This window comes from Glycine soja, chromosome 11 (assembly GCF_004193775.1).
Source record: "Glycine soja cultivar W05 chromosome 11, ASM419377v2, whole genome shotgun sequence".
Lineage (NCBI taxonomy): Eukaryota > Viridiplantae > Streptophyta > Magnoliopsida > Fabales > Fabaceae > Glycine > Glycine soja.
In genome coordinates, this window is record NC_041012.1 from 34,475,032 (window position 1) to 34,486,059 (window position 11,028).

At 34.7% G+C, this 11,028-nt stretch overlaps 1 protein-coding gene across 2 annotated transcripts; it reads left to right on the plus strand.

Annotated features, from left to right (window-relative positions):
* Positions 1–591: 591 nt before the first annotated feature.
* LOC114374155 (protein ABSCISIC ACID-INSENSITIVE 5-like) lies at positions 592–7,444 on the plus strand. Of its 2 annotated transcripts, XM_028331763.1 has the most exons (6): positions 592–835; positions 3,406–3,507; positions 4,222–5,419; positions 6,479–6,550; positions 6,667–6,696; positions 6,997–7,444. In XM_028331763.1, the coding sequence occupies exons 2-6, from the start codon at positions 3,419–3,421 to the stop codon at positions 7,090–7,092; spliced, it is 1,485 nt and encodes a 494-aa protein (XP_028187564.1). In that variant the 5' UTR covers positions 592–835; positions 3,406–3,418; the 3' UTR covers positions 7,093–7,444. The 2 variants fall into 2 exon arrangements, with proteins under 2 accessions (XP_028187564.1, XP_028187565.1); XM_028331764.1 differs by lacking the exon at positions 3,406–3,507 and having other exon boundaries at positions 593–835.
* Positions 7,445–11,028: the final 3,584 nt, after the last annotated feature.

The window sequence follows — 11,028 nt, forward strand, 5'->3', positions numbered from 1 at the left end:
ATAATATAATATAATAAAATAAAATGGTTACTAATTAATTTTGACCACCGATTGCCATGGCAGGAAAGAAATTAATCAAAAAAGATTCAAATCAAAATTATTATCATAAAAAATAATAATTAATCTTGGTTGAAAATCCTAAATTTATATTAAATGAGTATTTTTCTTATATAATATATTCTATATTAAAAATTAATCAAAATTTAAATTTAAATAATGAATTATTTGAATTTAGAAACAAAGTCTACTGTCACTAGTAGTTGGTACTACCAAGGTATGTTGTTCACCACAAATAGATATCCTTTTCGTGGTTTGTCGTAGCATCCGATACCTCACAATCAAAGCGTACACACTCGCATTAAGTTTTAAGGGAAAAAAAATAGTAAAAAAGAGAAAGAAATTTACAAATTAAAGGGTACGTATACGTGTTGAGCTGAAAGCAGGGACTGCGCCAAAACTAGGTTGCACAAACGACACCTGTCCTTAACGTGGCGAAGGCTGCAATGTTTTGGTCTCTGATTTTTTTGATCTCTACATGGGACAATCTTAATTCCTCAATTTATATATAATACGTTGCGGCACTTAACAACTCTTTTATTCTTTAATAATAACGCCGTGTGCTAGCTTTTGTGGCGTCTTTGTTTGTGAGCTTGAACATACAGTGTGTTTAAGTGTTGACACTCCGAAAAACACCCGAAGCAAAAAAAACTCTTATTTTTCAGTTCCTCACATCCCAAGCCTTTATAAATAAGTTTTAGGGTTTTTTTGGGGTACACAAGGAACGTGTTTCGCTTGATCATTTACTAGCATTTTGGGGTGAACATTTTGTTTTCAGGTATCTCTTTATCTATATATGCTTTGTTCTTGTGTAATATTGTAATTATGTATAATTGCTGATCCTTTGTTTTCATTGCACCTTGGTTGATTTCTTCTATCTTTTGGTTTGTATACTGAGATGTAGATTAATAACAAAGGCACATGGTGCATGCTTGGTCCTTGAGTTGGTATTTGATCGTTAATTGGTTTGATTTTAGTGGGATTTAACTCTCTTTATTTGAATGTTCGTGCAAGCATTAGGATTTGGTAGTAGCATGCATATTGTATATTTTTTTTTATCTCGTGGGAAACGACACATGCATGTATATTTTATATTTTCAAATACACTCTTTATTTTGGACTGAAATTTATTAAAAAAAATAATTAGAGTGTCATGTCTTTAATTTTTTAACCAAAGGGTGTCATTTCTTATTTATCCAGTTTTACTCATGATTTTATAAATTTGATTTAATAGTAGAGAGAGTATTACAATGATTAATTAATTGTGATATTGGATCAGCTGGTTTGGTATACCTTAATCTCGTTTTTCATTATGTTTTTCCTTCTTTCGAGTATTCCCTTTCGAGTCTTTTAAAAATGTTTTTTTGAAATAAAAATATGTATTCTCATCGATCAATCACAAGACTTTTTTTTTTAAAATTTTTTTTAATTTTATAATAATTATTAAAATTCATATGTAACATTTTTTTATTAATTGATGAAGTACTGTGCTGAAAAATAAACTTTTGTCAATATCATATCTATATTTGAGCCACTTGGTGTTTTCGCCTTTTCGGTGCCTAATGTGAACATGACATTTAAGGGATGCCATATTTTTGAATTGTTTATTATTATTATTATTACTTTCGTAAGGCACCTAAAGAGTGAAATACTGAAATTTGTTCATGGACTTGTATAAGGAAAAAAATTAAGAAAATAAAATAAATTAGGCTTTTTTTTATATATTTTTTCCTACATGTCTCTTTCCTTGAAAGTAACTCTATACTAAGTCGATATTAAATTTGGACACCTTTTCTAATAGAAATTCGAATCTTGATTTATCATATTGTGTTTTTCCATTAGATCCGATCCGTTGGTTTTTTTTCTTTCTTTTCTTTATAAGCATTTACATAGAAGTTTATGAAAAATTACCATAATTTTCTAATAAAGTTTAGGATAAGAAAATCAAACATGATTGTGACAAGGTTCTACTATATTTTTACCTCTATTTGGTACAGTAGTAATGGTTATGGAGGTCCATGCCTATTACCTACTGAACTTTTCTGTATGCCAATAAAACCGGTTGTTGCTTCGATATTTATAGGCACTAGACAAAGGGTAGCGGTGCAGTTTTCAACTTTCCGTGCTACTCGATACTGATAATATTCTTGACTTAGTAATTTCTAAGCGGGATTCAGTGGAGAGAAACAATTTTCTCCTCAGTGGAACAAGAATCAACATCAACATTTGTATCTCCATCATCTAGTTTTGGATAATATTAAATATTACGCAAAATATTTTCATATGCTTTGTTGCACCCGACAAAAGTAAAAAGAGTTGATTCTGTGGGAAAGGCGCACTCTTCAACTCAATTTTATATTATTTCATAGTTTTTTTTTTTTTGGGACAGAACATTAAGTGTTAAACTTTACTTTTTTTTTTCCTTTCAAATAGATACCATAAACTTTAAAATTATTATGATTGATATTTAATTTTAACTTTTTCATAAATCGACACCTCATTTTTTCATATTTAAAATGTAATAAAAAAATATAAATTTAAAAGAGATATATAAAAAGGGAAAATAATAACATTAATAAAAAAATATTTGATTGTTTTAATTTTTAATTTTCAATTTTATTATGTTTTAATGTTTGAAAAGTGATTTATAAAAAACATTAATAAACAATTGAGATTCTTTTGTTAGTAATTTAACCCCAATTTAATATAAAATGTTGTTTATGAAAGGAGTCATTTTTAAGAATTAATTGAGATCAAATTGAAATTAGGTCTTTATATGCAAAAGAGATAAAGTTTAAGGATTGATTGAAATAAAATTAAAGTTTATGGTCTCTATTTGCAAAAGAGATAAAGTTTAGGGTGTCTTGTAAAAAAGATAAAGTTTAAGGTACTTAAATACTCTTTTTTATTACTTGATTATTAATCGTTGATTTTGTGACTCGCTCACCAGGATGCAGTGCAGTTTTGATGGTTCATAGTAGTATTTAGCTATAAAATATAAATTAGGGTCAATTTGGATTAGCTTATTTAGAATTAATTCTAAAAAAGAAAAATAAGAAGAAAAAGATGTGATGAATTTTTTCGATTTTCACCCACTAATCATTAAACTTTACATTAGCTAATCATAGTAGTATTTTTTTTCCTACAAGTGTTTTTAGAGAAACTTATTTAAATAAGTCTTTAAGGTGTTATTTGTTTATGAGAAAATATATTATATACTGATAGAATAATTTATACTCTTATTTAAATACAACTTATACTATGCATACGACAAATTTACTAATCTTTATGATAAGTTATATGAACATTAATTTGTGATTGAAATAAAATTATTTTACAACATTGTAGGATTGTCACTATAATGGCATTGGCGTTAGTGATAGACATAAGAAATGGAGTCTCTAGTTCTCGCGCAACATCCACAAGCGAGAATGGTGCCGTTGTCTTGAAGTAGCATCACTGGCTATACACACGTTTCAGTCAACTTGATTGTGCTATTTGTATTTATATCTAGACTCTAGTAATACAATGACAAAATAAGAATCACAAAAATAAAAATAAAAAAAGCTGGTAGGGTTTTTCTCTTACTAACTTGTGTTCTTACATTTCAACAAAATTGTGTATGGTTTGTCATAAAGCTAAAGGCAGGGTGAATGACTAAAAAGAAAAGGCGAAAAATAGTGGAATCGATCTCTAATTTATTTGTAACCATAAAACTAAAATAAAATATATTAAATTATCTTCACAGTTTACTTAAAAAAAAAGAGTAATGTTAAACACTACAATATATTTTATAATTTAATGAATTTATTGTTTCTTTTTATTTCTCTCTGTTACATTATGTGTATTTTATTCCACAATTCTCTCTCTTCTATATAGGAATTTTATGGTATACTTAATAAAGAAAATAAAGAGAATATACTGGTATCATACAAGAAAAGGGTAGATTTGTAGATATCCAAATATAGTTAATAAAAATAGTGTTTAACTCCGTTGACTTTGTGGGAAAAATTGAATGACACAGAGAATCTACTGCTTCCATCACAAGAAAGATCACCATCATAATAACGTTATATATTATTATCTTTTCTCCCTTACTCATCTTTTGACCTTTCACAAACAACACTTAAGAGGTTGTGTTTGACTTGGCATCTTAATTTGCAGCAAAAAAGAAAAGGAGAGAAATCAAGAAGAACATATGGTGGTGCCTGAGTCTGAGATGAATTCCCAAAACGAGGTCGAATCGCCGCTACAATTGGAGCAGCAGCAACAACAACACAACAACAAGAACGATCCATTTTCATCACTGGGAAGACAATCTTCTTCGATATACTCCCTCACCCTTGACGAGTTCCAGCACACGCTATGGGAGAGTGGCAAGAACTTCGGGTCCATGAACATGGACGAGTTCCTCAGCAGCATATGGAGTGCAGAAGAGAATCAAGTTTTGAACAATTCCGTCTCTAACAACAACAACAACATGAACAACTTGTCTTTAGAAGCTTTGACAGAGAAAGGGGTGATAAGGAAGCAACCAAGCCTTCCTCGGCAAGGTTCTCTAACACTTCCTGCACCCTTGTGTAGGAAAACAGTGGACGAGGTTTGGTCTGAGATACACAAAGGACAACAATCTCAGCAACAACAACAGCAACAGCAAAACAATAACACTAACAACAATTGTGGCGGTGGTAGTAATAATAATAATGTGCAGAATACCGAATCTGCCCCTCGCCAACCTACCTTTGGAGAGATGACTTTGGAGGATTTCTTGGTTAAAGCTGGGGTAGTTAGGGAACAAGGTGGAATGGCTGCAATGCCTGCCATGCCTGCTCAAGCTTCAGCACATCAACATATGCAGCAGTATGGCATGTATGCAAATAACAACCCTACAATGGGGGCTTCTTTTGTCGGTAGGCCGGTAATGGGGATGGCGGGTGGCGTCGATGTCGGTGGCGGTGGTGGTGGGAATGTGGTTGCACCGCCTTACCAGGCTGTGCCTCAGGGTGGTGTTGGTGGTGCAATTGGGGATTCTTCTGGGTATGCTGGAAATGGAAAGAGGGATGTTGGGTATCCACCGGCGGCGGTGCCGCCACCGGGGGTTTGCTTTGGAGGGAGGGTGTTGAATGGTGGCGGTGGCTATGCGGCAGTGAGTAACATGGGAATGGTGGCGCCAGTGAGCCCGGTTTCACCGGAGGGGATTGGAACCGGCGAAAACTCTGGTGGTCAGTTCGGGATGGACATTAGTGTATTGAGAGGGAGAAAGAGGGTGTTGGATGGTCCTGTGGAGAAGGTGGTAGAGAGAAGGCAGAGGAGGATGATCAAGAACAGAGAATCAGCAGCCAGATCTAGAGCAAGAAAACAGGTAGACATACCTTGTTGATTAATTTCACAAACTGCACTAGTTATGAAGCTAGATGTCTTATTAATTATTCATCTTGTGAACTATACTTGTGTTGTTTATCTGGTTCTTAGAGATTACTGTGTAATGTGCATTGCTTAATGTAAATACATGTCATACATATATCCATTCTTTACAATATTTAATCTTATAAGCCATTACAATAGCCACTGGGATAGGTTTTGTTATTTTCCCCATAAATTAAGCAAAGGTAACGTGATTAACTTTTCTTTATAGGACTGATATTAAAATCAACTACTAATTTTGCCACAAGATCTGGTTGGAATTTTGATTCTGATAGAATGAGGATTATTTTTTCTTAAGTAGCTTGGTCTGTGAAGATGTTAAATTGTCAATAAGATTGTTCTGTAGTGCATTTTGTTGGCTGCCACATGCCTAGGTGCATTGTGGTTTTCAGTTGGAGGGTTCCCCCATAACTGATAATTTGGTGGCAGGCAAAACAGTTAGCATCAAATTAATTATGACAGAATTTTTTTAATTACACTACTCTTTACATCTCCTTTATTGATAAACTCTTTCCTCCTTCATTGACCAAAGAGAGGGTGTAAAGGGGTAGGATAAAAAGATGTGAGAATAGCCTTTTTTTTATTATTAATGATAAACTGTTTACCAGTGATTGGGGGAAAAGGTAAAGAAAAGGTGCATAAGTAGGGATCACCACCACGAAAGATAAGTAGGGATAACTTTTGAGAATTCTTGTCCTTAGAAAACTTCCTAAAATTTTTTAACAAAATGAGTGAAATTGCACTACAGGGGTAACAAATTTTAAACTTTTAAAAAACAAAATGCTTGCTTGTTAATTCAGGCTATATTAAGTATAAACCATTGGATGCAAATGGGGTGGGGAGAATGGAAGAGAAAGGAATGGCCAAGATTAAATAAATATTGTAAGAAATTTGTATGTATTTCGCCTAGATTTCATAATATGTAAATATTTGACAATTATTGTTGTTAATGACATTCCTTTGCCTGACATAACCTTTTCTAATTTTGCCTTGGCAGGCATACACTGTTGAATTAGAAGCAGAATTAAACCAATTGAAAGAAGAGAACGGGCAACTTAAACTAGCTCTGGTATGCCTACTAATTTAATTAACAATTTGATCAATATTGTTGAATGTTTATTTTTTTCTTTACTGTATTAATTATGGTAATTCCATATCTAACCTGGATCATGCTTCTATCTTTAGGCTGATCTTGAGAGGAGAAGAAAGCAACAGGTAACTAATTAACATGCTTATTCAATTGCAAACCTTTATTTATTTTCAGATTTAGGTAAACTAGATTTTAATGTTATCCTTTCAATTCCCATAACCATATATATAAGAACAATTCAATATGAGAACCACATTTTTAATATTAATATCGGCTATGCATGCACGGACCGCAAGCAAATTGCAAATATTAATTAGCATGGTGCAGAATTTGGTTAGTTATTTTATTTTCCATGAGGATATATTATGTGAAAACTTATAATTTCCTTTTAATAAATTCTGATCTTCTCTTATCACCTTGTGCAGTGTTTGGAGGAAGTGAACGGGAGAGTTCAAACCAACGCTCAGAAGGCCAAAAAGAAATTGAGATCATTGAGAAAGACCCTAAGTTGCCCTTTATGAGTCAACTAAAGGATCTACATGTGTAACCAGTGACAGTTCTTAATTAGATTTTAGTACATAGAGGAGTTGGCTGTGGTGCATCTTCTTGTGTTTTTGCATGAACAACACTCCATGATGCAAAGCAAGAAGGAAGCAAGACATAGAAAAAACTGAGACTAATGTCAAAGCCAACTAAGGCGAACAAGAACACAATTGCTAAAGCAAGTTCGTGGCCAATCAAGGATTAGATGACTGTTTTTCAAATGAGTGACTAGTTAGTGAAATATAGTAAATATATATAGTTTGTTTGTATTATTGATGACATTTTCAATGTCAAATAAATAAATCTTAGTTGCCTGTATGGCTGTATTAATATTGTAGTTTTATTGTGCAAATATATATATATATATATATATATATATATATATATATATATATAAAGCAATATGTAAGTTAATAATCATCATTCATCAATGGCCCTTTACGTATTTATGTTGATGAAATCAACTAAATGGCGTGAACAGGTAGAAGCTTATTGCTAATTACTGAAACCGCCTGCATGTTGGTGAAATAAAGTAAACTGGAAAACCAAAAACTAATATTCTTCACTTAAACAATCTTACCAAATTACTGTAATGCTTTAACTTTATCTTGCCGCGATCATTGCTTGGTTTATGTAACTATGATCACTATCAGCACGGTAGCACCAACGTCCCCACCATTACCATCACAACTAGGCGGACCACTACCACTATTATTGTAATTCACCATAGAGGCTATCGTTGTAACTATGCTTATATTTATAAAACGTGAAAATTATAAACATGTATTCAACAATATCATGTGAAAACTAACACACACACACACACATATATATATATATATATAAAAGATACAATTCAATTCCATATATAGTTAAATACAATTTAGCCCTCACATTATAGGTATCATACAGTACATAGAAGAAGTATAAGTAATATTAGTTTGTAACTGCGACTCAAATGGGGAGTGAGAGAGACATAGAAGATTGACAGGAGGGACGAGGGGAGAAAAAGAGACGATGGTTATAGGGAGACTAGCTATGGAAAAGGGATACAGAGAGAGAAGATTGACATGAGGGACCAGGGGAGAAAGAGAGACGACGGTTATAGGGAGACTAGCCATGGAAGAGAAGTATGCTCATTTTACTTTACTCACATCTTGAAAGACCTCCAAGAACATGAGCTAAGGAATGTATTCATACGTTGAGGCAAGGTGGTTGATGTTTTCATCTCGAAAAGACTTAACAAGCTTGGCCTTAGGTATGACTTTGTTAAGTTCAGAGAGGTGGAAAAACCTAGAGTTTTGGAAGGAAGAGTTGACAAGATTTGCATTGGCAACATGAAGCTCATTGCAAATCTAGCCAAGTATAAGAAAAGGGGTGAGGGTTGTGTGAAAGATTCCAAATACTTTTCTGGGGGTCAAAGAACAAAGGTGGTCTTGTCGGAAATATATCAGAGAAAGCGAAGAAAAGGTGTTTCCTATGCACAAGAAGTGTAACATAAGGAGGGTGAGCCTGTCAAGTATGGGAAGGGGATTGGGTGTGGTGTGGGTGCGATAGGGGATAGGGATGCATCATGTAATGAGGACAAGGAGGAAGTAGGTACAATGTTTGGGGAATTGTGTCAAGTAAGGGTGTTCTTATACGAGGATCATATTAAAAAATACTCAGTTGATAGGGGTTGTCGAGGTGGATAGGCAATGTAATGCTTGCTTGGGCAAGAGGTCAATCAGGCCCAACTAAATGAGCCCAATTTTGTAAGGGATGTGGTTGAAAATCAGATAAGTGAAGGGATTGGAGAGAGTGGAGGGTATGATACTTGGGCCTAAGATGTTAACATTTTGGCCCAAGTTAATGAGGCAAAATTTGGAAGGGAGGTGTTAGATAACTAAACTATAAAAGGAGGTGTAGTAGCATTTTGGGAAGAGATTTCACATGGGCCAAATTCTAAGGACGAGTCCCTAAGGGGAGATCCTTCACTTGGACCTATTTCATGTATTCGGGTCTTTGAGGAAGCACATCAGATGCCGAAGGAACCTTCACAGTCGAAAGAGCATTGACTCGACCCCTAACTAATCACCTCTCAGAGATCCTTGTGGAGTTTTATGGATAGGGATCTGATTTCTAAAGAGGAGGGAAATGACAGTTTCATGTCTAGCCAGAGGGAAGGTATCAGTAAACGTCACAAATGCAATTACAGTAGATCCTTTTCCATTATCATGAGATCTAAGCAGAAGCAAAAAAGATTGGCATTGTGGCAGAGTGCGAATGTCTCGGTGGTGGGTGTGGCTTGTCTTGCACCGCTTCAGAATACATCTAAGGTGTTGTGGTAGAGTGCGGGCAGTTGGGATTTGGTTTCCTCCCCCTTACAAGCCAATGTCGTACATCTGGGGTGTTGTGGATGAATGACAACTATCATGAAGTGACAAATCTGTGGGAGTTTGGTATGGCAATGGGAGCATCATATAGGGGTGTGATGCCTTAGTGGTTCAAAGGTTCTTTACTTTGGAATAAAGGGATAATGATCATTTCAAGGAGGCATAGGGACAAGGAGCAGAAGGGACATCTGTGGTGGACCCATGATTATTTTGTCTTACAATATCAAAGGGATACATGGGAAAGGGAAAGGTAGAAGGATTCAAAGGTTGGTAACTGAAGAGGGTGTTGAATTCATTTGCTTGTAGGAAATGAAAATGGGGGAATGCATGGAACAAATGGGCTCATTCTGGGATGATTTTGATTTTGAATGTAGAAGTGTTCCTTCAGATAATTTGGCAGGGGAGCTCATGTGTGTTTGGGGTAAAAGGAATTTTTAGGTATCTGACTTGTTTTCTAGAGCAGGATACCTTGGCTTCAGAGGAAGATGGAAAGAAAAGTGGGAGTCTAGGGTGATTGTCAATATTTCCTACTCGTGTCAGATGGAAAGGAAGAAGCAACTTTGGGGGGAGCTTTAGCAGTTAAAAACATAGTTTTTAGACAATTGGTGCCTTGCAAGGGACTTCAATGTTGTTAGGAAACCAGTTGGGAGAAGATGGGAAACAAGATTGTGGACATCAAGTAAATCAGAAATGGAGAATTCAACACTTTTATTGACTCCATGGAGCTTCTGGAGATTCCACTTGCAAGAAGACAATATATGTGGTTCAAAAGTGGTGGATCAACTTGTAGCAAGCTTGACATGTTTCTACTCTCACCTGAATGGCTAAATCTCATACCTGATGATATGCAAGTTGTGCTGAACCATGATGTTTTCACCACTGCCTAATCATTATGAGGGAGTCTAAATTGGATTGGGGTCCAAAACCTTTATGTTCCCTCAATGGGTGGGTGTCAGTGAAAGGGTTTGATGATTTTGTGAAAGAAAAGTATTCCTTAATGTAGATTTAAGCTTAGGGAGTGTTTGTATTTAAGGAAAAATTTAAGAGGCTGAAAGTGGATCTTAAAGAGTTGAGCAGTTTGAACTATAATGATCTTGAAGTATGATGTATTGATTTAAAGGCTAAGATGGTTAAGTCGGATACTAAAGCATAACAACATGATAAAGGTTAAAAAGGAGAAACAGTAGGCGAGTACTAGAAATGGTCTAATTGTTTGGAATTATTGCTAGTGTTAGAAGTTAAGGATTTATTCACTCAAGGAAGAAGACTCGAATACAAAGTTTTTTCACACCATGGTGAATTGGCGAAGGAAAATCAAAACCATCCATGGACTCGAGCTGGATGGGAGGTGGGTATAAGATCCGATTGAAGTTAAAAATGGAGTCAAACAATTTTTTTCAAGAGCATTTCTCACAGCCAGAGGAGCTGAGACTAGGGTTGGAAGGGGTTCGGTTCGATTCACTTAACGAGGAAAATAATAACCATCTCATTGCTCCTTTTATAGAGGATGAAATCAAGGAAGAAGTATGGGCATGCACA

Bases quoted from the DNA above. Each gene is read 5' to 3' on its own strand.
- LOC114374155 (XM_028331763.1), top strand. From the start codon at position 3,419: ATGGCATTGGCGTTAGTGATAGACATAAGAAATGGAGTCTCTAGTTCT. The intron at 3,508-4,221 runs GTAGCATCACTG...CTTAATTTGCAG, and splicing joins AATGGTGCCGTTGTCTTGAA to CAAAAAAGAAAAGGAGAGAA. The intron at 6,697-6,996 runs GTAACTAATTAA...CACCTTGTGCAG, and splicing joins AGAGGAGAAGAAAGCAACAG to TGTTTGGAGGAAGTGAACGG.